This window comes from Thamnophis elegans, chromosome 7 (assembly GCF_009769535.1).
Source record: "Thamnophis elegans isolate rThaEle1 chromosome 7, rThaEle1.pri, whole genome shotgun sequence".
Taxonomy (NCBI): domain Eukaryota; kingdom Metazoa; phylum Chordata; class Lepidosauria; order Squamata; family Colubridae; genus Thamnophis; species Thamnophis elegans.
In genome coordinates this window covers 79,789,278-79,816,393 of record NC_045547.1, presented here as the reverse complement: position 1 = coordinate 79,816,393, position 27,116 = coordinate 79,789,278, and the positions used below count along the sequence as shown (strand labels likewise).

General features: G+C 45.0%; 2 protein-coding genes across 2 annotated transcripts in view; both read left to right on the top strand.

The window, feature by feature from the left end:
• The first annotated feature begins 197 nt into the window (after positions 1 to 197).
• Positions 198 to 13,910, top strand: LOC116511722 (laminin subunit beta-1-like). The gene is given in 9 exon segments (XM_032221889.1): positions 198 to 203; positions 864 to 1,085; positions 2,444 to 2,480; positions 2,483 to 2,539; positions 13,508 to 13,604; positions 13,606 to 13,685; positions 13,688 to 13,743; positions 13,745 to 13,783; positions 13,785 to 13,910. Coding segments are annotated over 9 exon segments (720 nt in total).
• A 2,894-nt stretch (positions 13,911 to 16,804) lies between these two features.
• Positions 16,805 to 27,116, top strand: part of LOC116511721 (laminin subunit beta-1-like) — a 12,572-nt gene continuing 2,260 nt past the window's right edge. The window contains 8 exon segments of the mRNA XM_032221888.1: positions 16,805 to 17,012; positions 19,016 to 19,151; positions 19,153 to 19,224; positions 19,226 to 19,253; positions 23,731 to 23,740; positions 23,743 to 23,814; positions 23,817 to 23,931; positions 25,102 to 25,245. Of these exon segments, the coding sequence (XP_032077779.1) occupies positions 16,805 to 17,012; positions 19,016 to 19,151; positions 19,153 to 19,224; positions 19,226 to 19,253; positions 23,731 to 23,740; positions 23,743 to 23,814; positions 23,817 to 23,931; positions 25,102 to 25,245 (785 nt within the window).

Here is a 27,116-nt window from a genome sequence, read left to right as displayed (position 1 = left end):
CACACACTGCGCATGCATGTGTACACCGCCGCCCTACGACACCCAGCTGCTCGGCGGTGGCCATGCAGGTGCCGCACGCTGTACATGCGTGCGCAATGGCCGGTCGCGTTATAAACAGCCATGGAACGCAGGCAGGCGGGTTGGACCAAACAAGCCACTGTACCAGTATGTAGCTGCTGATCCTGGCTACTACCGGTATGGCCGTACTGGGCTGTACCTCCCGGAACCACCACTGAGTTGCACCCTCCCGAGCTCTGTTTTTGCTGGCAGAGTGATCGGGCCATCACAGGCGCCCCCTTACATGAGTGTCGTTAAACTGGCCATGCCCACCTGGCCACACACACCCTCGCCCGCAAGGTCAATAACAACCCTGATGCAGCCCTCAGTGAAATCGAGTTTGACGCCCCTGCCTTAGATATTTGCAAAAGATTCCCCTTTTTGAATTGCAAGATCTATCCATTATTGTCTATAGCAGGGATGCCAAACTCAAGGCCCGCGGGGGGTGCTTACATCTAGCCCGCGAGGCAGGCTGGAAATAGTGATGGACCGGCCCGCGTTGCCTCTGCCAGCGAAAATGGTGCTCAGGAGAGCGGCTCTCCTGAGCTCCATTTTCACTGGCAGACAGTTGCAGGAGGCGGTTGCAGCCGAAAACGGAGCTCGGGAACTCGTTCTCACTGGCAGGAGTGCTCGGGTCACCACAGGAGCCCCTGACACAAGTGACGTCGAGCTGGCTACACACACCCTGGCACACACACAAACAACGTTCCCCCCCACCCAATGTCAAACACAACCCTGATGCAGCCCTCAATGAAATTGAGTTTTGACTCCCCTGCCGTAAGCTTTTGGCCATTCCTTCCTTCCAGAATGTGTCTGCAATTACCTGGGAACCGTGCCTCACCATTGCAACAGCTCCGAAGGACTGCGATTGCGAGAAGAAGAAACAGGCCAGTGTCAGTGTCTCCCCAATGTGGCTGGACAGGAATTGTGATCATTGCGCCCCAAACACATGGAATCTGAGCAGTGGGACCGGATGCGAAACCTGCGCCTGTAATCCGGAACATTCCTTCGGCCCGTCTTTGCACGAGGTGAGGAAGCTTTATCGGAGTTAAGGATAGCAATAGCAATAGACTTATATACCGCTTCATAGGGCTTTCAGTCCTCTCTAAGCGGTTTACAGAGTCAGCATATTGCCCCCAACAATCAGGGTCCTCATTTCACCCACCGGAAGGATGGAAGGCTGAGTCAACCTTGAGCCGGTGAGATTTGAACCGCTGAACTGCAGTAGCAGTCAGCTGAAGTGGCCTGCAGTACTGCACTCTACCCACTGCATCACCTGCCTCTCTAAGGATGGCAGAGGGATGCTAGCTCTGGCTCTTTCAGATATCTAAGATGTAAAACACGTGCTCCAGGAAATGATGGAGGAATTCTTCCCTGCAGAAGAGAGGCCTTTTGGGGATGTGGTTAAGGGATTGGACTAGAAACCAGGAGACTGAGAATTCTAGTCCTGCCTTCAGCAAGAAAGCCAGCTGGGTGACTTTGGGCCAAACACCAGGTGACAATGAGTTCTAGTCCTGTCTTAGGCAAGAAAGCTGGCTGGGTAACTTTGGCCCAGTAACCAGGAGATAGTGAGTTATAGTCCTGTCTTGGACAAGAAAGCTGGCTGGGTAACTTTGGGCCAATCACCAGGAGACAGTGAATTGTAGTCCTGCCTTAGGCATGAAAGCCGGCTGGATGAATCACCAGGAGACAGTGAGTTCTAGTTCTGCCTTAGGCATGAAAGCCTGTCAGGTGTCTTTAAACCAGGGGTTGGCAACCTTAAACACCCAAAAAGCCATTTGGACCCATTTCCCACAGAAAAGAAAACACCGGGAGCCACAAGGTCCTAACCAGTACCCTCCCCCCATTCAATTCTGGAGCTGACCGGAGTCCGGTTCCCCCACCATAGAGTCTCCTCCTAGCCCAGCGCCCTTTTTCCTCTCTCTGTCCTAACCGAAAGCCCTATCAATTGTGGAGCCGACTGGAAAACTCGCCCCTTCCCATAGTGTCTCCTCCTGGCGCGCCGTGCTTCCCCCCCCCCCAAACTGGAAGCTCTTCTCAAAATTGTGCCGCCGACTGTGGACGGAGCCGCAGCAGAGGGATTGAAAGAGCCACATGCGGCTCCAGAGCCTCAGATTGCCAATCCCTGCTTTAGACCAATCACCAGGAGACAGTGAGTTTTACTCCCGCCTTAGGCGTGAAAGCTAGCGGATTTTTCTACGTACTTCTCTCATAGCATCTGCCGTGATTTAGAAAGAATGCAGTTAAGAGGAGAATTGGGTGAATTGACTATATTTTTAAAAAATGTTGAAGTTCCTAGTTATGGATGCATATTATGGCCAGCCTGGCTTTAGTACTGGACCTGTGGTGGTCTAAACTTGTTTCTCTCCCCTTCCCCTTTTAATAGTTCACTGGGCAATGCCAATGTATGCCAGGATTCGGGGGCGCACCTGTACGGAATGCCAGGAATATTTCTGGGGTGACCCTACCATCGGCTGCCAAGGTGAGTATGTTATTATTCCTGGCTCACCCTTCCTTCTTTTTCCAGGGATATGTTCAAATATCCCGTTGCAGGTAGTCCTCGACTTACGACCACAGTTGAGCCCAACCTTTCTGCCGCTAAGAGAGACAAGCTGTTCAGTGAGTTTTTTGCCCATCTTACGCCCTGTCTTAACCGCACTTTAAGTGTGAATCACTGCAGCAGTTGAGTTAGCCGCCTGGAGTCATCCGGGATTGGGCAGCCTATAAATCTAATAAATTAAATTAAATTAAATTAGTGGCATGGTTGTTAAGTGAATTTAGTTTCCCCATTGGCTTTGTTTGTGAGAAGGTGGCAAAACTTCGACCAGTCATTAAATGAGCCGAGGGCAACCTGTAACCAGCATTGGTAGGATTCTGGTATCCTCAGGACAATCCGAGATAGTTAAGGATGGTTTCTTTTGCGATGACGTTTGCGGAACGAACAAAGTACTATTCACGTTGGTTTCATTTTATTTGGATGCAAGAACTTAGATGCAAGACTGGAATAGATAAGAGGACCATCCTTAAGTATCTTAATGTTGCAATATATTAATCCTGGACTTGCTAACCAAGGCTAGCCTCTTATGTTGCAGTTATGATTTCTGCAAAGGACTTTAAAAAGATCTCCGCTTATCTGGTGTTCTGTTTTATTGTAGCTAAATTTAACATTGTTGGATTTAAACAGTAGTTTATGAATAACACACTTACATAAAAAACTAAAATAAGATTTTGCAGAGTTGTATGGAAAGTGTAATCTTGTCAGCATTTCAGTAGAATTTGTTTGAGTTGAGTAGAGTAGAATGGAGTAGAGTAGAATAGAATGGAGTAGAGTAGAGATAGAGATAGAGTAGAATAGAATATAGTAGAGTAGAATAGAATAGATAGAGTAGAATAGAATAGAACAGAATAGAATAGAATAGAAAAAAGGAATGAAATGGAATAGGAATAGAATAGAGATGGAATAGAATAGAATGGAATGGATAATAGAGAAGGAATGGAATAGAATAGAATAGAATAGGAGAAGGAATAAAATAGAATAGAATGGAATAGAGAAGGAATGGAATGGAATAGAATAGAATGGAATAGAAAAAAGGAATGAAATGGAATAGAATAGAGATGGAATAGAATGGAATGGAATGGAATAGAATGGAATAAGAATAGAATAGAGAAGGAATGGAATAGAATAGAAAAGGAATAGAATAGAATAGAATAGAATTCTATTCCAAGCGTGGGTGGACACACAAAGAATTTGTTTTTGGTACATGTGCTCTCAATGTACAAAAAGAAAAAGAAAATACATTCATAAAGAATCATAAGATAAAAAATCATGATACAACACTTAGTAATAGGTTACTAATAAGCAATCAAATCGTACTAGGAAAAAAAACAATATAAATTGTAAAGATACAAGCAACATGGTTATAGTCATAAGTGGGAAGAAATAGGTCTGGGAAGGAAGAGTAGTAATAAAGTCTTAGTAAATAATTTGACTGTTGTGGGAATTAGTTATTAAGCAGAGTGATGGCATTCAGAGGGAAACTGTCCTTGTACTTGTGTCTAGTTGCCTTGGTGTACAATTCCCTATAGCGTCATTTTGAGGGTAGGAGTTGAAACAATTGACGTACAGGATGCGAAGTGTCAGTAGATATTTTCACAGCCCGCTTTTTGACTCGTGCAGCGTTCAGGTCCTCGATGAAAGGCAGGTTGGCAGCCATTGTTTTTTTCTGCAGTTTTAATTCTCCGTTGAAATCCGTGTCTGCCTTGTTGGGTTGCAGAGCCAAACCAGACAGTGATGGAGGTGCAGAGGACAGACTCAATAATTCCTCTGTAGAACTGAATCAACAGCTCCTTGGGCAGTTTGAGCCTCCTGACTTGGTGTAGGAAGAACATTCCTTGTTGTGCTTTTTTGATGACGTTTTTGATGTTAGGTGACCATTTAATTATAATTTAATTATAATGGACGCAAAATGTCAGTAGTTCAGTGGAATTTTTTTTTAACGAATTAAGGAAATGAGTAGCCTCTAAAAGGCAAAACAGCCCCATTTCCAGCTTTCATTTTTTTAAAAAAAAAAGAAATGTTTTAAAAATGGGAATGGAAATTGAGACCTCACCTTACTTACCTGTACTTGACTGTTTCCTGTTTTGGAGTTTATATAAATTGGCCTGTTCTTAAATAAACATGTTCTCCTGGGTCATGGGGTGTGTGTGAGATAGCAGATTGGATTTCCCCTCCGGTGAGAAGCCATAGCTAAACCTTGTGTTTGTTTAGGCATTGATGGTCCTAGTGTTATCTTCTATTTTTGGAAGGAAGTGCCATATCTTTCTTTCAAACCTGGGTGAGATAAGACAGCAAATATCAACTTTTGTCTTTATGACCACATAAACAGTCATTTATCTATCATTCCTTCCTTCCATTCATTCATTCATTCATTCATTCATTCAGTTTGTCTTCTTTGGCTTCCAACATCTGCGCCAATTACACACAGCTCTTTCTTTCCACTCACTCTTATTGCATTGTGTGGTGTGTGTGTCTGTGTGTGATGGAGGGAGGGAGGGAGGGAGAGAGAGAGAGAGAGAGAGAGAGATATTATAATCTATCTATAGAATTGAATCTTTTTGACAAGTGTGATTGGACACACAAGGGATTTGTCTCTGGTGCAGAAGCTTTCGGTGTACACACAATCACAAAGTGATGTCATGTAGACCATAAAAATAAGATACAATCAACAAGTGATCAGTTACGTATAAGATACCAATAGGAGAAGGTAATAGGAAAGATGAGAAGATGAGAAAGATGAGATACTCTCAGTGTACATGCAAACAACAAAGTGATAAGTCATAGATTCAGAAATCAAAAGATACAATCATAAATCATAAGAAACAAACAAGCAATAAATTATAAGCTACCTATAGGAGAGGGTAGTAGGAAAGATAGTAGTAGGAAGATCTCCTGTCTCTCTCTGTCTCCCTCTCCATCCATCCAAACTATATCTATCATTATCTATCTATCTATCTATCTATCTATCTATCTATCTATCTATATCTATCTATCTATCTATCATCTATATTATCTATCTATCTATCTATCTATCTATCTTTGTCCAGCTGTTTTCCATCTGTCTAGCTATCTATACTGTCTGTCTATCATCCATCAATCTATCTATGTCCATCTATCTGTTCGTCTATCTACCTACCCTATCTATCTATCTATCTATCTATCTATCTATCTATCTTTGTCCATCTATCTGTCTGTCTGTGTATCTGTCTGTCTATCCATCTATCCATCCATTTATCCATCCATCCATTTATCCATCCATCCATCTATCTATCTACTATCTATCTATCTATCTATCTATCTATCATCTACTATCTATACTATATCTATCTATCTATCTTTGTCCATCCATCTGTCCATCTATCTATCTTTGTCCAACTATCTGTCCATCTATCTATCTGTCTGTCTATCCATCTATCCATCCATCCATTTATCCATCCATTTATCCATCCATCCATTTATCTATCCATCCATCTATCTATTTTTGTCCATCTATCTGTCTGTCTGTCTTTGTCCATCCATCCATCATCATCATCATCTAATCTATCTATCTATCTATCTATCTATCTATCTATCTATCTATCTGTATCTATATACCTACTACCTATCTACCTATCTATCTATCTCTATCAGGTCAGAGATCCATCTCTATATGGATTCAAATATAGAATTATAGAGTTGGAAGGAACCAAATATTAGGTCATTAAATCCAAGAACTCTGTTCTATGGAGATATCTATTTTGAAGCCGTCTCTGGCATATGTCTGCCCAGCCTTTACTTGAGCCTATTCAATGAGGGAAGAGCTACTGTATCTCTGGATATTAGTTTCAAAGCCAAGAAACCTGATGTGACTTTCTCCTCCCTTCAGCCAGTATCTCCCTTCCTATAACCTCAACCTTTCATTCCTGCATCCTGGAATGGCAATTTACAGTGCATCGACCTCGTTCCGCCAGATGTCCTCTTGGTATTTGAGGAATGTTATCGTATCCCCTTTTTTGGGGTCTTCTCAAGGTCAAATGTTCTAGTTTCCTCAATCCTTCTTTGTGGGAAGTACTTCTGAATTCTCCGCCCTCCTCTGCTGTCTTCTTTGACCATGATCCAGTTTTCCCTGAACCCTCCTTCAATCTATTATGCCCGGACTTGCCAAACTCTTGTTTTTATATAGGATGATATCATGATGAAGTATCTGAGCGTTGATTTCTGGTCCATAGGGATGTTTATTCATTCACAGCTAAGACAAGTTTACATTCTCCCTGCGTGTTTTGTTCTGTTCTAATATTGGTAGAAGGTTAAGTATGCTTGGAATGTAAAGAATACAGATCTGGTCAGTTCCCCCCCCCCCCGAAAGCTGGTTGTCTGTCCTTCAAATGGCTGTCATTGGTGGGCCTGGCCAATCATAAAACCGATCTAGATGCCCCCAATTTTTGGATCAAGAAGCCCACAGAGTAATTTACACAGAATACAGAATCACAGAGTTGGAAGGGTAGGATTGGGGGGATCTCCCACAACCAGTAACTTGCTAAATATGAAATATGCTAAAAAGAACCATTTTGGTTCAGTGGTTAAGGCCCAAGCTAGAAACCAGATGGTGGGGAATTCTAGTCCTGCCGTAGCCCTGAAAGATGGCAGTGTGACTTTGGGTCAGTCACCAGGAGATCAGATGATACGTTTTACTCGCCTTAGTCAAAAAGCTTGCTGGATAATTTGGAGTCAATCACCAGGAGATTGTGAATTCTAGTCCCACTTTAACCATGAAAGTTAACTGGGTAACTTTGGGCCAATCACCAGGAGACCAAGTGCTCTAGTCCCGCCTTAGGCATGAAAGCTGGCTGGCCAATCACCAGGACACTGGGAATTCTAGTCCCGTCTTAGCCACGAAATAGGCTGGGTGACATTGGGCCAATCACCAGGAAATGGGGGTGTTCTAGTCCTGCCTTAGCCATGAAAGCCGGCTGGGTGATGTTGGACCAATCATGAGGAGATGGGGAGTTCTAGTCCTGCCTTAGCCATGAAAGCCGGCTGGGTGATGTTGGACCAATCATGAGGAGATGGGGAATTCTAGTCCTGCCTTAGCCATGAAAGCCGGCTGGGTGATGTTGGACCAATCATGAGGAGATGGGGAGTTCTAGTCCCGCCTTAGCCATGAAAGCCAGCTGGGTAACTTTGGGCCAATCACCAGGAGACCGAAAGTTCTAGTCCCACCTTAGCCATGAAAGCCAGCTGGGTGACTTTGAGCCAATCACCAAGACACTGGGAGTTCTAGTCCAGTCTTAGCCAGGAAAGCCAGCTGGATTACTTTTGGCCAATCACCAGGAGATTGTGAGTTCTAGTCCCCCCACCTTAGTTGTTGTGGGGAAAATAGGAGAAGGAAGGAAGGTCTGTTGGATAAATCTTGCGCCATTGAGTTACTTATCAAAATAATAAAGGCGGGATACAAATAAACGAATAAATAAAACGGCTAGAAGGCACTTGGGGATCTTCAGAAGGTCTTCAACTGATGACATTTGTTTGACCCAGCTTGGGAATTCGATCGATTAGTGAGTCATTTCTCCAAAACTAAACATTTAAGGGTTAAGTGGGACCTCCCCACCTACCCCAGTGTCCACTCCCACCCCCCAGACCTATGTTCAAAGCAAAATGAATTGCCAGAGGGGAGATAAATTCCATCGCCAACCATTCGCAGTGTGGATGCTGGAGGGACTTTGAAGAAAATAAAGGACTTATGTGTCGGGCTTTTATTTCGGAGAACAAAAAGGCCACTTTGTTAAAATTGCACCCAACAGTAAAGTTGAAGGGTTGGACAACTACATTTCCCCCACCACCACCACCCACCCCCCACACACATACACACAATTGATCAAATTCTCCACAAGAGAACCGAGTTTTGTTTGAGGCAATTTGCTCCTTTAAATGGCCTTTTTACCAACAGGGCTAAAGAATGCCAATCCGTTTAAATAAATGGTGGGGTTTTTTTCCCCTCCGTCCCCTTCCTCCTCCCTTGGTCCTGTCACGTTTTCTGATGGGAACTTTTGACTATTTGGAGAAGGATCCAGGGCTTGCAAACCAGAAACTCGAAAACAAAAATCCAGAAGGGCTTCTGTTTTATTTTATTTCATTTATTTTATTTCATTTTATTTATTTCATTTTATTTATTTCATTTTATTTATTTCATCAATTCGCCTCTATTATATAACAGATATAAGTATTGACATGATTATGAATACGTGAAATGGATACGAATAAAAGGGAAGATTAGGAGGGCGGTAGGCACATTGGTGCTTATGCACCCCCCCAATTACAGACCTCTTAGGAATGGGGTGAGTAGACAGTCTAAGGTTAAAGTTTTGGGGGTTCGGGAAGAAACCACAGAGTCAGGTAGAGCATTCCAGGCATCGACAACTCTTGCTGAAGTCGTATTTTCTGCAATCAAGTTTGGAGCAGTTTACCTTGAGTTTGTATCTATTGTGTGATCATGTGTGGTTGTGGTTGAAGCTGAAGTAGTCATGACAGGTAGGACATTGTAGAAGATAATTTTATGTACTACGCTTAGGTCAGGCTGAAGATGGTGTAGTTTAAGTTTTAAGCCCAAAATTTCAAGTCTGGTGGCATAAGGGATTCTGTTGTGAGCAAAGGAGTGGAGAACTCTTCTCATGAAATACCTCTGGACTACTCAATTGTGTTAGCTCCGATATGCAGTGTGGATTCCAGGCAGATGAGCTGTATTCGAGGATTGGTCTAGCAAAGGTTTTGTATTCTCTGGCTAGCAGTACAATATTACCATAGAAGAAGCTACGCAAGATTAGGTTAACAACTCTTAATGCCTTTTTGGCAATGTGGGTTCTGGCACTTAAATCATTAGAGATGAATACTCCAAGGTCCTTGACAGAGTGAGGGTCATCTACAAGAGCTTGTATTTTGTGTTCTGATATTTTTTTTTGCCACTTTGTAAGACAGAGCATTTTTGGTTGAGATTTGAAGAAAGAGCATAAGAAGAGAGGAGTAGCGCTCTATGTTAAATTAACAGTCAATGCTAAGCAAATATTTGTGGGTGGAGGGAGGGAGGATTTTGATGGTGGAAGTAACAATGACTCATAAACAGGTACTCCTGCTAGCAATCTATGCACCAAAGAGTAAACAAGAGGACTTTTACAGTAAATTACATAAGAAACATAGCAGAGTTGGAGTATGAAAATATTTTTGTAGTGGGAGACTTTATAAACGCAATTGTGGATGCGAAACTAGATGATAAAACTGGGAAAGTGATAAGTTTATATCGGGAAGCATTGGACAAGGCACTGAATTTCTAATAGCTTTAATTTGCCGGATGTCAAAGAAAATCTGAATGTTGCCATATATGCTTATGATCTCATTCGGAGTTTGTCGCAGAACAGCTGGTATTTCTCACAGGGGTGGGGAGGAGAGTCACATCTGTTTGGGTCTATTTAACAACAAGTTTTTTAAGTGGTCGCAATTTCCAGCTTCGTTTTAATCCAATCTGGCTGTTTGCGGTAGACTAAACAAAATATTCCTGTCCGTTGCAGATTCTCTTTTGCAATTCACTCTGATGAATGGGATCATTTTCTTTTTTTAAAAAAATAGTTTTTATTTTAATCTTTAAAAACAGAAAGAAAAACACAGCAAGAAAAAAACGAAAAGCAAAACATACATGACAATAAAGTAAATTATACAGCCTTATGTATCGGCTTTCATGTAGCCTTTATAGTTCTCCATTCTGTATTGCCTTCCTATTGATTTTTACCTTGTCCAATAATATATAACAGTAGTACTAACACTTATAATAATATTAATTCTTCATTATCACCATTATATTATCTTTTCTATTTTCTGTTTCGGCTTCTGTTTTCTAGCCACTTATCAATTCTATTCCATATTTATAGAATCAGATTCTTCTCTTCTTTTAGCTCTATAGTCTTTTGTCCATCTCTGCAAATTCGAATACTTTTCTAATTATTATTTCGTCTGCAGGTGTATTGATTCCCCCCACCACCAGTTTTGTGCGAAAGCAATCCTAGCTGCAGTGAATATGTGTAGTATAATGTTGAATTGTTTGTCCATTCTGGGCGGGATCTAGAACCATTTCTATGGATGGAAAATTTGCCATTGATCTGAGTGGATCATAAGCTGCACTCACAACTGAGTCTTAGATTAAAGCTTGCATAAGGAAAAGAAATCTTGATGGATCCAGTAGAAGACCAGCTACCATTGCAGAAAAATGGTGGTCCAGTCTCATCTGCAAAATCTCCAGGAATAGATATCTGAATTTGCAGAATGGTAAATTTACAGTAGTGGCCAAAATTGTGGAAACCTTTTGGGAAAAGTACAGTATTTTTGATGGCTAATTACACCACTTTTTTTTTTGAGTTGTACCATAAAATTATATATCAGTGGAAAGGTCATTTAATCAAGAATGTAATGCAAGAACTTTTATGAAGGATTTGCTATTAGAAGAGCAGTCATAAAGAAGAAAAGTGAAACACGTAGAAAAAAACGAGATGTACAAAAATTATCACCATGTCAGTTAATACTTAGTTGGGTGTTGTGGCCCAGCAGGAGCCGTTGGAGCTGCAAACAGACTCCGCCAGTGAGGGGCCCTATGAGTCAGCTCTGGAAGAGGTGGAGGACCCTGGACAGGGTTCCGACGCCAAGCAGGGCGCAGAGAGGCTGGTTGGCCACCAGGCGGCGCCTGAGGCATGGAGCAGCAGTGAGAGCCGAAGGGAGTGTGCTCTTGATGTCAGGCCTTGGAGTAGTGACGAGGAGACAAGGGAGGTGGTCCTGGATGCCCGGCAACACCAGGCAGATTGACGGAGAGAACAGCTATGCAGTTACAAAGATAATTGGACCCAGGTGGTTGTAATTAGGCTCCTCTCAGATTGTATGTAAGGAGAGACTCTGGAGTCTGGGTTTGCAGGATTCAACTTCATTCTTAATGCTAGAGAAGCTGTTATCTGTCTCTGTCAAAGTTTAAGTTGCTGCCAAGGTTCTTATCTGTTTGTTATGCTTGGGCTTTCAGCCACCGAGATTTATGTTTCCTGCTAATAAAGTGCTGGGAATTCCAGTTAAGCTTGTCTCGGTATTCGTTACTGGACGGAAGAGGGGTTCAGAACAGTTGGGTAACCTTTAGTATGAATTACGGCTTTACAATGACTTCCAGGGAGTGAACCAAGTCTTTTAATTCTGCAGCTGTTACAATGTGAAACCAAGATTGAATGATTGCTTCTATTAAGTGGGTTTTGTTGCTAGCTATTTGGCTAACTTTTCATAGAATGCAGATAATTGAATAAACCTTGTTGCATTGCATTCTTGATTAAATTATCTTTCCATTGATATATAGCTTTGGTACTACTAAAAAATAAAGTGTGTTATTAGCCATCAAACCTCAAAAGTACACTTTCCCCCAAAAGGTTTCCACAATTTTGGCCACTAGTATGTCAGTGTGAATAGATGTGACTTGATGCTCTGAGTCCATTCCTTGTAGTTTCTGTGTCTACTGCTCTCCACAAAACATTTGTTAAGTGAACTGTCACTAAATAATGATTGTAAGTTGAGGACTGGCTGTAGTGTTTGGAAGGAATATCCAGGTGACCTAGATGTGGGATACGGGATGAATCAAGATCAGGTGAAGTGTTAATACCATTTTATAATGCCTTGGTAAGGCCCACTTGGAACACGGATTAGTTTTGGTGGCCACGATGTAGAAAAGATGTGGAGACTCCAGAAAGAGTGCAGAGAAGAGCAACAAAGATGATTAGGGGACTGGAGGCTAAAACCATAGGAGGAACGTTGCAGGAACTGGGTCGGTTCGTTTAATGAAAAGAGGACCAGGGGAGATGATAGCGCCTTCCAATTCTCAGGGGTGCCACAAAGAGCGGAGTCCAGTCATTCTCAAGGCACTGAGGGTCGGACAAGAAACAGGGTGGAAACCAATCAAGCGGAGAAGCAACCTAGAAATAGGAGAAAGTCCCTGACAGTGAAGACAATTAACCGTGGAACAACTTGCCTCCAGAAGTTGTAAAGTCCCCAAGCTTTTAAGAAGAGATTGGATAGCCATTTGTCTGAAATGGTTATAGGGTTTCCTACCTAAGCAGGGGGTGGACTAGAAGACCTCCAAGGTCCTTCTAAGGGAAGGAGAAGAGGAGGCAGGAACGGGAAGAGGAGCGGAAGAGCGCGGAGGAAGGAGAACCAAAAGAAGCGGAGGAGCGCGGGGAGAGGGAATGGAGGAAGAAGAGATGAGAAGAAGAGAGGAGTGGAAGAGGAGAAGGAGAGAAGAAAAGGAGAAGGAGAAGGAGGAGAGTAAGAAAGGAGGCGGAGAGAAGGAGGAGGTGAAGAAGAGGAAGAGGAGACGAAGAATGCGGAAGAGAACGCGAAGAAGGGAAGAAGAAGAGGAGAAGAAGAGAAAGAAGGAGAGGAAGATGAGAAGAGGAGGAGGGACAGGAGGGAGGAAGAGGAGGAGAAGGAGACAGGAGGAGAAGGAGAAGAGGAGGAGGAGAGGAGGGAGGAGAGAAGAGAAGAGGGAAGAGAAGGAGGAGAGAGGAGGAAGAGGGAGGAAGGAGAAGAAGAGAGGAAGTGTAAGGAGAAGGATGAAGAGAAGGCAAGGAGGTGAAGGAGAGTGAATGGAGAAGGAGGAGAGGAGGAGGAAGAAGAAGAGGAGGAGGAGGAGGAGGTGGGGCAAAAAGGAAGAAGTATGAATGTCCAGGTGAAATATAAAATCTAGTATTCATTAAAGTAAACTCTGTTAACTATTCTGTGGTGCTCATTCCTACATCCATGGTTCTAAGATATTCCAGTTAAGGAATATGTTCTTGTGTAATTTTGGGGTGATAATAGTGGTTCCACATCCGGGTTCTAGCGCTCAAATTTTATTCCTCTTTCATTCAGCTTGCGAGTGCGATTCCCGAGGCATCCAGACTCTCCAATGTAACGTCAACGGCCAGTGCATCTGGGGAAGCGTCGAAGGTCCACGTTGTGATAAATGCCCGAGGCTACTCGGGAATCTTCCAGACTGTGCCCTTGCCATCAGTGTTTGCTCTCTGGGACGTCATCGTCACCGAGTTGACCATAGGACCCAGAGATTCCTGGAAGAGGCAAAAGTCCATGAGATCACGGGGGTGGGGGAGCGGCCCCTACCGAGAGACCCTCAGCTCGGTGGAGGAGGAGACTGAACGAGATCAAAAGCATCATTGCTCAAAATCCCGCGACCGAGCCCCTCAAGGACATTGGGACCTCTTCGAAGAGCAGAGTAAGTAGGGCCGCGGCATCCGGAGCCCGTTGCCTCTCTTAGTTCGGCCACGGAGAAGGGAGTCTGTTGTGGTTGTTGAATGGTTTTTTAAGGAGAACTGGTGAGAAAGAGGAAGAAAGGGTGGAAACGGGGCGCCAGAGAATGTTTATCGCGAATTTGAATGGAAATGATAAGGGTCCCTGAGAGATAGGAAAGAGACGTTCTTACGGATTCTGTTATAATCTTATGGACAATCACATTGGCCAAATAAAGTATCTGTTTTGTTCCTTTCTTTTTTTCCATTCCATTCTAGGTCTGGGTCAGGTTCCCGTTCCGTTCCTATTCTATTCCTATTTTCATTATATTTATTCTATTTTTTATTTTGGGTTCTGTTCTGGTTCTGGTTCTGTCTGTTCCATCCTGTTCTATCTGTTCTACTACTTGTTCTGTTTGTTTGTCTGTTTTGTTTTGTTTGTTCTGTTCTGTGTTATTCTACTCTATTCACTGTCGTATCCTCTACCTCTTCTATTCATATTCTATTCTACTCTATTCACTCTTTCTTCTAATTCTACTTACTCTACCTATTCTCACTTTCTTCTACTCGGCTCTATACTCTATTCAACTCTTCTCTCTAATTCTACTCTACTCTTTCATTCTTCTCTTCTAATTCTACTCTACTCTATTCACTCTTATCTCTAATTCTACTATCATTTTCTCTTCTAATTTACTCTACCCTATTCACTTCTCTTTCTTCTAATTCTACTCTAACTCATTCTCTCTCTTCTAATTCTACTCTATATCATCTTCTCTTCTACTCTGTTCTACTCTATCTATTCACTCTTCTCTTCTCTTCTAATTCTACTCTACTCTATTCACTCTTCTCTTCTACTCTACTCTACTCTATTCACGCTTCTCTTCTCTTCTAATTCTACTCTATCTATTCACTTCTCTCTTCTACTCTGCTCTACTCTACTCTATTCACTCTTCTCTTCTCTTCTAATTCTACTTACTCTATTCATTCTTCTCTTCTACTCTGTTCTCCTCTCTATCCCCTTCTCTCTATGCTTATCTACTCTATTCACTCTCTCTTCTCTTCTAATTCTACTCTACTCTATTCTTTCCTTCTACTTGCTCTACTCTACTCTATTCACTCTTCTCTTCTACTCTACTCTACTCTATTCACGCTTCTCTTCTCTTCTAATTCTACTCTACTCTATTCACTCTCTCTTTACTCTGCCTACTCTACTCTATTCACACTCTTCTCTTCTCTTCTTCTACTCTACTCTATTCATTCTTCTCTTCTACTCTGTTCTACTTACTCTATCCACTTCTCTTCTACTCTCGCTCTATCTACTATTCACTCTTCTCTTCTAATTCTACTCTACTCTATTCATTTCTTCTTCTACTCTGCTCTCTATTCACTCTTCTTCTCTTCTAATTCTACTTACTCTTTTCATTTTCTCTTCTAATTCTACTTTACTCTATTCACTCTCTCTTCTATTTCTACTCTACTCTATTCACTCTTCTCTTCTTCTAATTCTACTCTACTCTATTCACTCTTTAATTCTACTCTACTCATCTTCTTTCTTCTACTCTATCTTTTCATTCTCTCTTCTAATTCTACTCTCTATTCACTCTTCTCTTCTAATTCTACTCTACTCTTTCACTCTTCTTTCTAATTCTACTCTACTCTATTCATCTCTTCTACTCTGCTCTACTCTACTCTATTCACTATTCTTCTCTTCTTTATTCTACTCTACTCTACTCACTATTCTCTCTCTTCTTTATTCTGTTCTATTCTGTTTCTTGTTTTCGTTCTTGTTCCCCTTTTCAACTAGAAGAGCAAAATGGCAAGATTGGTCAAATCATGGCCAAAATTTACTTGGAAGTAAATTTGCTACCCAGCCATTTCTCTAATATTTCTGGATTGCGTCTTTTTCAGACTTTCTGGCGACTTTAAAAGACTCTATTGTGCAACTTTCCCTTCACAAAATAGGCTTGTTTGCAGCCTGCGAAAAAGGTTCTTAACACAGACAGTTTTTATACGGGGCATGAACAAATTAGGGACGGGCCCACAAGCCAATGTAACATACGTATTGGCAATAATCTTCAAGTACATACAGAAGCTGTTTGGAATGCAGATGGTTAATCCCTAGAAGTGTGCTGTTTTCCCAAGCTTCCCCCCCCCCCACTTTGTGTTAACAAAAAAAACCAACCCTGAAATAAACCCATCTACAGTGAAAAATGGTCATATGTCACATTTTTTCGTCACCGTTGTAACTTCGAAACAGTCACGAAATGGACTGTTGTGAGTCAAGGACAACAATTGTAATTGTGCATTCCCCCCCACCTTGGATCCAGGGTGGTGTTCACTTACCTTTTCTACCGGTTGCAAATTGTGAGCATGCACATGCGTGCGCTCACTTCTCTTACACGCATCAGCCCATGCGCGCACACGGCATTCCGCGCATGAGCTATTGGCAGAAAAAAAGGTGTCTAAATGGGACGCCGCAGAGCTGTGCAGGTGGGCGGGGCCACCCGCACTTTCCCCAACCGCTTCGGGCGAACCAGTACGAACCGGTAGAAATACCACCTCTGCTTGGATCAAAGGGAGTCCATTTAGCTGGTTCCACCACAAATGCGCGCACAACAAAAGCTGCCTGACTAAACTGCGGTGTCTAAAGCGCGGAGACAAAAACCGCGTGATGAATGAGCGACGAATTAGCCCAAAAGCGCGCGACAGAAGCGCGCTGTAACGTAACCCTAAACCTAACCCTAAACCTAACCGTAAACTTACCTTAAATTAAATCGTGCTTCTGTCGGCGCGCTGTTGTCGGTGCACTTTTGACATCGCGGTTATAGCGCCGCGGTGTTTTTGGCGCGCTTATGACGTTCGCATCTTTTGTCGGGTCACGCATTTAGCCATCTGCGCTAACTCCGCTTTTGCTCTGGCAATAATGGACGTTTTCTTGGTTCCGCAGAAGCTGAAAGCAGATGTGGCCCAAAAGATCATTGAAGTGGAGGAAAAGATCTCTACGGTGGCAAACGAAAGCAGCGCCGTGGAGGCTGAGCTGACGGCGTTGGAGGCAGACGCCAAGAGCTTACACAACGCTGTGAAAGAACTTGGGGAACAGCTGGAGTTCATAAAAATCTCGGACGTCCGAGGTTAGTACAGTTAGAGCTCAAGGAAGTTTGGCGGGGGGAGAGGGGGGTAAACATCTGGCTTTTCATAAGGAAGGAAACTGTGGGAGGGAACCTCAAACAAATACATTTCATGAACGTTGAACAGAATCGACCCAGATGAAAGGTTTTAGGGAGGATCTGCGGGGAAAATATTTTAAATAATAAAAAAAATCATGTGGATTTCGGTGGGGCAAGCTTAAGTGGGCTTCATTGGCCATGCTTCATTGCTCCTGCATTTAATTTCATAAGACAGCTATTGCAAACGTTAAGTAATTCCTTCGCTTAGTGACCGGTTCGAAGTTACAACGGCACTGAAAAAAGTTACTTACGACCATGTTTCACACTTACGGCTGTTGTGACATCCCCACGTGTTCAAAATTCGGATGTTTGACAACCGATTCCTGTTTATGACGGTGGCGGTATCTCGGAGTAACCTGATCCCGCTTTGTGACCTTCAAAGTCCGTGGGGAAGCCAGACTCACTTAACAACCGGATTACTCAGTGATCCACTGCAGTGACTCACGTGACAGTGATGGCAAGAAAGGTCGTAAAATGGGGCAAGACTCACTTCACAAATGTCTCACCAAGCGACATATATTTTGGTCTCCGTTGTGGTCATAAGTTGAGAACTATCTGCATTTATGATGGTTGCCGTGTCTCAGGGTCGCACGATCCTGTTTTGCGACCTTCTGACAAGCCACGTGGATGACAAAGCCATTGATTCCCTTAATAACTGCGTTACTTGCTTAAAACTATAGTGATTCACTTCACAACATGGGGCAAGAAATTGTTGTGGCCCGCCAGCATCCGGCGGAGCTGGTGGCAGACTCTGAGAGTGAGGAGGTTGGGGAGGAACATGGTGTCAGCATTCCAAGTATCATGTAGAATTAAATCAGAGTCCAAGGCAAAACGATCCTTAAAGTTCCAATTTAATAAATCAGACATCTTAGCACATCTGTGTAATCCCAATTCTGGAAATTACATCAGAATCCCACCCAGTTAAAAGTTCATGATCTTGTCCCCACACTCACAATCCATCACATGGTCCAATCTTCTTCCACGCTGGCATCTACATCCAGCTGCTTCCGGTCAGGTGCAAAGGTGCAAAGACAAAAGATGACCTTGGTCTTCTAGGAAAGAATGACAACAACACATTCCACAATCCTACTCCTTTCTATTCCCTCCTCCCATCAACTATACTAATGAAACAGCATAATGAATTAGAGAAAGTGTGGCAGGTCAAAATTCTAAAAGGAATATAATTGCAGGCCTGACACATGGGCCAGTCTTGGAGTCTGGGGAAGGCTCTGATGAGGCCTCTATGTCGGAGGCAGTGAGGGGGCAGGGCTATCCGACAGTTATCACTGCCTTCTGAGTTGGAGATCAGTGGGGCAGAAGAACAGCTGGAGCCTGTTCCCGATATGTGCATGCGCAGAGGTGCCAGGAGAAGGGAACAGCTAAGGAACAAGAGCCCACTCGGGTAAAGGCATGGGTTGATGGTGAATGGCCCCTCCCATAAGGAATAAAGAGAAGCAAATGGGGAATGGAGTTTGCAGGAGACAATCGTTCGCTTAATTAGTGTGAAATTTGTTCATGACCCTCAGAGACTCCTTGCCAAGTATTTTCTTGTACAGCATTACGTTTGGAAGATATCGGCCTGGCAGCTCTCCAAGCCTGATAAGGTCTGTGGTTGTAAATTCAGCCTTGAAAGACGATTTGCTGGGACTTTGCTGGATGTGAATGAGAGGAATTCACATCAGCGTGATAAAAAGGTGTTTTGTCAGGACAAGGAGTCCGCTTTGTGATTTGGTGATACCCAGGTCAGAACGGAAACATCGTAACATGGGGCAAAACTCACTCTAATAACTGTCTCGCTTAGCGACAGAAATTTGGGGCTCCCTTGGGGTCATAAGTCGAGGTTTACCTGTATTAATGTCGTAAGGCCAGATCAGACATGGATGCTCAACCAGTTTCCCTTCTGATAGGTGCCTTGGATAGCATCACCAAATATTTCCAGATGTCGCTGGATGCGGAAAAAAGAGCCAACGCATCAGTTTTGCTTCCCGGCAGCCTCATTGAACAGTCCGCCGAAATGCGCCTGGAAGTGGAGAGTCTGATCAACGACGGCGGCCACCTTCCAGGCTACACAGGAAGAGCAGTCCCGTCTCTTGGACGAACTGGCGGGCAAGCTGCAACCTGGATTTGGCGGAAGTGTCGGAGAAGGTAGGCACCTCGCGAAGGCCGTAGCTGAGCTTGGATGAAGGCGAAGAGTTTGCGAAGGTGTTGTGGCCCGCCGGCGGCCAGTAGTTGGCTGTAGAGTCGGATAGTGAAGCGGTTGGGGAGGAAGATGGCCAGTCCTGGAGTCTGGGGAAGGCTCTGATGAGGGCTCTGTGTCGGAGGCAGAGAGGGGCCAGGGCCGTCTGACAGTTATCAGCTGCCTTCGAAGTCAGACGTCAGTGAGGCAGAGGAACAGCTGGAGCCTGTTCCCAGTGTACGGAGCTGGCGGCAGATTCGGACAGTGAGGAGGTAGAGGAGGAACATGGGCCAGTCCTGGAGTCTGGGGAAGGCTCCGATGAGGGCTCTGTGTCGGAGGCAGAGAGGGGGCCAGGGCCGTCTGACAGTTATCAGCTGCCTTCGAAGTCAGACATCAGTGAGGCAGAGGAACAGCTGGAGCCTGTTCCCAGTGTACGGAGCTGGTGGCAGATTCGGACAGTGAGGAGGTAGAGGAGGAAGATGTGCCAGTCCTGGAGTCTGGGGAAGGCTCCTATGAGGGCTCTGTGTCGGAGGCAGAGAGGGGACAGGGCCGTCTGACAGTTATCAGCTGCCTTCGGAGTCAGACGTCAGTGAGGCAGAGGAACAGCTGGAGCCTGTTCCCATGTACGGAGCTGGCGGCAGATTCGGACAGTGAGGAGGTAGAGGAGGAACATGGGCCAGTCCTGGAGTCTGGGAAGGCTCCGATGAGGGCTCTGTGTCGGAGGCAGAGAGGGGGCCAGGGCCGTCTGACAGTTATCAGCTGCCTTCGAAGTCAGACGTCAGTGAGGCAGAGGAACAGCTGGAGCCTGTTCCCAGTGTACGGAGCTGGCGGCAGATTCGGACAGTGAGGAGGTAGAGGAGGAACATGGGCCAGTCCTGGAGTCTGGGAAGGCTCCAATGAGGGCTCTGTGTCGGAGGCAGAGAGGGGGACAGGGCCGTCTGACAGTTATCAGCTGCCTTCGGAGTCAGACGTCAGTGAGGCAGAGGAACAGCTGGAGCCTGTTCCCAGTGTACGGAGCTGGCGGCAGATTCGGACAGTGAGGAGGTAGAGGAGGAAGATGGGCCAGTCCTGGAGTCCGGGGAAGGCTCTGAGGAGGGCTCTGTGTCGGAGGCAGAGAGGGGGCCAGGGCCGTCTGACAGTTATCAGCTGCCTTCGGAGTCAGACGTCAGTGAGGCAGACAAACAGCTGGAGCCTGTTCCCAGTGTACGGAGCTGGCGGCAGATTCGGACAGTGAGGAGGTAGAGGAGGAACATGGGCCAGTCCTGGAGTCTGGGGAAGGCTCCGATGAGGGCTCTGTGTCGGAGGCAGAGAGGGGGACAGGGCCGTCTGACAGTTATCAGCTGCCTTCGGAGTCAGACATCATGAGGCAGAGGAACAGCTGGAGCCTGTTCCCGGTGTGCGCATGCGAGAAGGCCACACTTTCCATGGCCACGCCCACCCAGCAACTGGGCAGAGAACCAGTTGCTAAAAGTTTTCAACCCCCACCCCTGCTTTAAGGGATGTCTCACTTAGCCACATAAATCTTGGCCTCAATTGTGGTAAGTCGAAGGCTACCTGGATTGATCTGAGAGTTTTTGGATCCTCTGCTCATTTTAACAGCAAGAATTATTTTAAGAAATTTAAAACAATATTACTGAAAAGCAGAACTGAACCAGCGAGCGTTGATCAAATCCTTAGCATTATACCAAGAAACCTGATCAGACGAGGATTATCTCCTCCGGTGCCAAAATACATTCCAGAGATGCAGCATTTCAGCAGGGAAGACCTTACCCCCCAATGACCACCCACCTCGTGGCAGAAACTACAAAAAAATTAGTAGAAGGGCCCACCCAGGATTATTTATTTATATCTGCATTTTTGTAGTCTTTATCACTGTACATCTCCGGGAGGGGAAAATAGATCGAGCTTCCAACCACCCAAGTTTCAAAGAAAGCAAAAATGAGAAGCAGCAGAAAGTGAGCAATAAAAAAGTGAGCGTCAATGCAAAAAATGGTGAGGTAAATGCAATTTTGAAAAAAAAAAAGGATGGATTAAAAGCCCAGAAAATAGAAATGAAGAGGCTATGGGCCAGCAAAGGGGAAAATGTACACCGTAGGTGTTGGATAGATTAAAACCTTACTGTAGATTTTTGCCTCTTAAATACTTGCAGAAGATTCATAATTTCTGCCCTGAAAGTTCCATCTTGCTTTAATTGAAGGAGAAGATGGTAATCCTCTCTAAAAACCATCTGACTGAATCCTCTAATTTGGAGAGAGAGAGGGGGGGAAGAGAGAGAGAGAGAGAGAATTTTTCGTATTTAAAAAAGAGGGGATATTGAGGCACTAGTAACTTCCAACCGTGTTTCCCCGAAAATATGACATGTCCTGAAACTAAGACCATGCCACATTTTTCAGGGGGGCAAAAATATACGCCCATTCTGAAAATAAGCCCCCCCCCTCCGGCCAGGCAGAGCGCCACTCACCAACCTAGCGGTATCCCGAAGGCGCCAAGCCGTGGGAACTGGGGGGGCAAAGGCGCTCGTGTTGCTTGGAGTCTTCGGGATACCGCTAGTCGGTGAGCGTGTTGTGCCCAGTTGGAGAGGGGACAACGCCTCTACTGGAGGCTGACAGCTCCGCTGTGTTCCTTGACGTTTCATCCAGGGAACCCCCTTATAAAGTTCAACTGGCGAGGTTTTTTTTACAAGGGGCTTTCCTGGACGAGACAGCAAGGAACGGAGCGGAACTGTGCCAGGGCATCGTGAGGCTGGGAGGCGCATGATCGGGGAGCGGAACAGCCGCCTGGCAAACCCCCTCTCCAGCTGGGCACAACGCCCCTCCCCCAGTTCCCATGGCTCAGCGCCTTCAGGATACTGCTAGGTTGGTGCATCTCGCTCCCCGTCCCCTACCCTGCTACCCCTCGCCTTTTAAAGGGACGGCGGGGAAGGGAAGCAGCCAGACAGCCGTTACCATTGGGATTGGGGTGGAGCTGTTGGGCCGCGAGGCGCGCCTCTTACCTTTCCGTCTCTGTCGCGTTCCTCGCCATTGTGTCCAGGGAAGCTGCTGTTTAAAAAGACACCTTTCTCGTGAGTTCAAGAAGTTTGAACTCGCGAGAAGGGGGGGGGGTTACCAGCAGCTTCCCTGGACACAATGGTGAGGAACACGACGGAGCCAGAAAGGTAAGAGGTGTGCCTCGCTTCTCGCCCACCCCAGAAAATAATAACACCACCCCCACCCCCTGATAATAAGGCCAGGTTATATTTTGAGGTTGAAAAGAAAATAAGACCCTGTCTTATTTTTGGGGAAACACGGTACTAAAAGAACAGAAAAACAGGAGGGTGATTTTCACAGCCCCACTTAAGACAATGTTTTGTCTAGTTTCAACTGAACATTTGTGACACACGGCTTCACGGTGCTCCCTCTCATTTAATTTGGTTGAAAGTCAGGAATTGGAATGGAACGACTGTTTTCTCTTTCTCTTTATTTTCTCCTGTTTCCGATATAATGTGAATGCCCTGAGAGTAAAATACAACTAGTTGCTCGACTTACGACCACAATGAAGGCCATGCAGGTCAATTTAACGACCAGAATTGAGCTCAAGGTTTCTGTTGCTAACTGAGATGCTCGTTAAGCGAGACAGTTCTGTCGCTAAGGGAGACAGTTTGTTCCGTTTTAACAATTTTTCCTGCTGCTGCTGTTGTTAAGGAAACTGTTGCAGCTGTAAAGCTGTTTACACGGTTGTAAAGCGAATCCGGTTTCCCCTTTGACTTGCTTGCCCGAAGGTTGCCAAATTTGATCCCGTGGCTCTGGAGGATGCGGCAACCGTCATCAAGACATGCCAGTTGCCAGCATTTAAATTTTGATCACGTGACCACGGAAGGGCTGCAACCATCATTAAGGTGAAAAATGGTCACCAATTTTTTCAGTGCTGTGTCGAACAGTTGCGAAATGAACTATTCTACCGTATTGTTCGGAGTATAAGATGCACTGGAGTATAAGACATACCAAGATTTTGAAGAGGCAAATTTTAAAAAAAGTTTTTGCACTCTGCAGACCTCCCAAAAACGGCCCGTTTTTTGTGAAAATGGGCCCGTTTTTGTCAAAAAAAAGGGCATGCATAGCCTTTAGGAGGCTTGTAGAGTGCTCCTGGGAGCTGGAGGGGCAAAAACGAGCAAAAACCGGCCTGTTTTTTGCTCATTTCTGCCCTCCCCAGCCCTCAGGAGCACTCTGGGAGCCTGGTAAAGGCTATGCACAGTCATTTTGATGAAGGGGCGGGGTTTCTGCAGGCAAAAAAATGCTGTATTCAGTGTATAAGACTCACTGAGATTTTCACCCTCTTTTTGAGGGAAAAGGTGTGTCTTATACACTGAAAAATACGGTAAGTAGAGGCATATTGTAGTGCTTTAAGCAGTTGGCTTTTCAATGTTTGGAAAGCGCTAAACCTTTTATTTTTACTTCCTTTCCACTACAGATGTGTGGGACTCCCCTGGGTCTTCCTGTGCCGATTCCCCCTGTGGTGGGTTGAGCTGCCAAACTGAAGATGGGGTGAAGAAATGTGGGGACCCGGGTGCGAAGGTCTGGTGACGGTGGCTCACACCGCCTGGCAGAAAGCCATCGATTTTGACCGAGACATCTTGAGCGCTCTGGCGGAGGTGGAACAGCTGTCCAAATGGTAATTATTTAAGGTATAAGAATAACAGAGTAGGAAGGGACCTTGGGATCATCTAGTCCAACCCCCCTCCCCAAACAGGTGACTCTACACCATTTCTGACACATATGGCAGTCCAGTCTCTTCTTGAAAGCTTCCAGCGATGAAGCTCCCACAACTTCTTTTCCATTTGTGGATTGTTCTCATTGTCAGGAAATTTCTCCTTATTTCTAAATTGAATCTCTCTCCGTTCAGTTTCCATCCATTATTCCTTGTCTGGCCTTCGGGTGCTTTGGAAAATAGGTTGACCCCCCCCCTCCTCTCTGTGGCAGCCCCTCAAATACTGGAAGGCTGTTATCATGTCTCCCTGGTCCTTCTCTTCAGTAGTTCCTGCAACCAACCGTTCATCGTATGTTTTAGCCTCCAATCCCCTAATCCTCTTGGTTGCTCTTCTCTGCACTCTTTCTAGAGCACGGGTGTCAACCCAAGGCCTACGAGCCGCATCCACTCCGCGATGTGGTTGGAACTGGCCCACGGGGTTGTCCTGGAAAATGTAAGGGCCATCCTGCGTCACTTCAGCCTGGCCTACCCAATGTGAAGACGAAATGCTAGCAGTTTGGGGAGTGGTGTCAAGCTGGCCATGCCCACCCAGACAGCCACACCCACCCAGTCAGCCATGCCCATGAGTGCCATCAAGCTGGCCATGCCCACCCAGTTGGCCATGCCCACCCAGTCAGCTACACCCAGTGAGTGGCTTCAAGCTGGCCACGCCCACCCAGTCAGCCACACCCACCCAGTCAGCCACGCCCAGTGAGTGCCATCAAGCTAGTCATGCCCACCCAGTCAGCCACACCCCCCCACCCAGTCAGCCATGCCCAGTGAGTGCCATCAAGCTGGCCACGCCCACCTAGTCAGCCACACCCAGTGAGTGCCATCAAACTGGCACGCCCACCCAGTCGGCCACGCCCAGCCGGGCCCTGAGGTCAACCACATCCCTGAAGCAGCCCTCAGTGAAGTTGAGTTTGACACCCCTGTTTTAGAGCTTCAACATCATTTGTTTGAGAATTGTCAGAGAATTCTTAAAAATCTTGCTCTCAGAGCTTCAGAATCTGTTAAGGTCTCGGTCGGTATTGATTTTCAACGAGAGATGGAATTTGCTAGCAGTTGTAAAACAGTCCTGCTTATCTCACGTAGGTTTCGGAAGCCAAACAACGGGCCGACGAGGCCAAGCAGAACGCCGCAACATTTTACTGAAGACCAACGCCACCAAGGAGCAAGTAGACCAGAGCAACAAGGACCTCAGAAATCTGATACATCAGATCAGAGATTTTTTGATGAGTACGTATTATTTTAAGATGACTTAAGGCGACTGGCGTGCATCTCTCTGCAGAGGGGCTTTCCTCTTTTTAGGTCGCTCTCGAGTTACGACCACCAATGAGCCCCAAATTTATGTTTTCCAAGTAAGTTTTGAACGTATATGAACCCAACTGACTCATATTGTGACGGATTGCAGTGTCCTGGGGCCACGTGATCTGCTTTTGCGACCTTCTGGCAATCAAAGTCGACGGGGAATCCAGATTACCCTGTTACCAATGGTGGGATTCAGTCGGTTTGGGCCAGTTCGAATTGTTAAATTGCTGGCTGGCCCCGCCCCTTCCAGGAATCCCCACGTGTCCCAGTTTGGCTCCCAAAAGGGTGCAGGAGCGAGTGCTGCCTGTTATACCCCTGGCCACAGCCCCGCCAGCTGGCGTTTAGGGCAAAGAACCAGTCGTTAAATTATTTGAATCCCACCATTGCGTGTTACTAACTTAAGAAGTGCAACGATTCCCTTAACAACTGTGGCAAGAGAAGTCATAGAATGGGCAAAACTCACTTAGCAAAGGTTCCGCTTCGCGAGATAAAATTTGGGCTCCATGGTGGGCGTAAGTCAAGGACTACCGGCATCGGGTTCCTTTGGCTATGAGGTTATCTGTCCAAGGTGGAGCCTTCAGCTCTAACAGTTGGAAGTTGGAAGGGACCTTGGAGGTCTTCTAGTCCAACCCCTTGCTCCTTGCTCTAAAAAAAACCCACTCTAAAACGAGTGCATTTTGTTTCGCAATGGTGGGGGGGATGAATATCTGTAACTCGAGTGGGGATGAGGGTGAAGATTCCTTCTCCAAGCTTGCGGTTGGCTTATGAACATTTCGCTACCAGCTTGGTAACATCTTCAGCAGAGTTGAGGGGATGTCCATGGTCTTCTGTTTATAAGGGCTTCGGGTGTGAGTGTGTGGAATAGAATGAAGAATAGAATAGAATAAAATAGGACAGGTTAGAATCAGGAATAGGAGAGGAGAGGTTCGGATCAGATTCGGTGAACCAGTAGTAGCAGCAGTGGAAGGCTCTGCCCACCTGCCCGGACACTTCTTAGTAAAAAAAATTGGCAGCGCACCACTGGATGGGATGGGCTGGGATGAAATAGAAATAGAAATAGAAAAAATAGAAATAGAAATAATAGAAATAGAAATAATAGAAATAGAAATAGAAATAGAGAATGGAATGAATGGATAGAAAGAATAGAAATGAGAATGGAATGGAATGGAATAGAATAGAATAGAAAGAATAAATAAATAGATAGAATAGAATAGAGAAGGAATGGACTAGAATAGAATAGAAATAGAGAATGGAATAGAGAAGGAATGGAATGAATGGAATAGAATAGAATAAATAGAATAGAACAGAGAAGGAAATGAATGGAATAGAATAGAATAAAATAGAATAGAAATAGAGAATGGAATGGAATGGAATAGAATAGAAAGAATAGAATAGAGAAGGAATGGAATGAATAGAATAGAGAAGGAATGGAATAGAATAGAATAGAAATAGAGAATGGAATAGATAGAATAGAATAGAATAGAGAAGGAATGGAATGAATGGAATGGAATAGAATAGAACAGAAATAGAAAATGGAATGGAATAGAATAGAGAAGGAATGAAATGAAATGGAATGGAATAAGATAGGCTGGAATGAATGAATGGAATGGATAGAATAGAATAGAATAGAGAGAAGGAATGAAATAGCATAGCATAACATACCATAGCATGGAATGGAAAGGAAAAGGGAAAATAGGAATAGGAATAGGAATAGGGTAGAAACCTCCAGTGTTGGAGCACCCACAACTTCTGAAGGCCTCGGATCCCATCGTGTCGCTCAATGGTTTCTGTTCACCGTC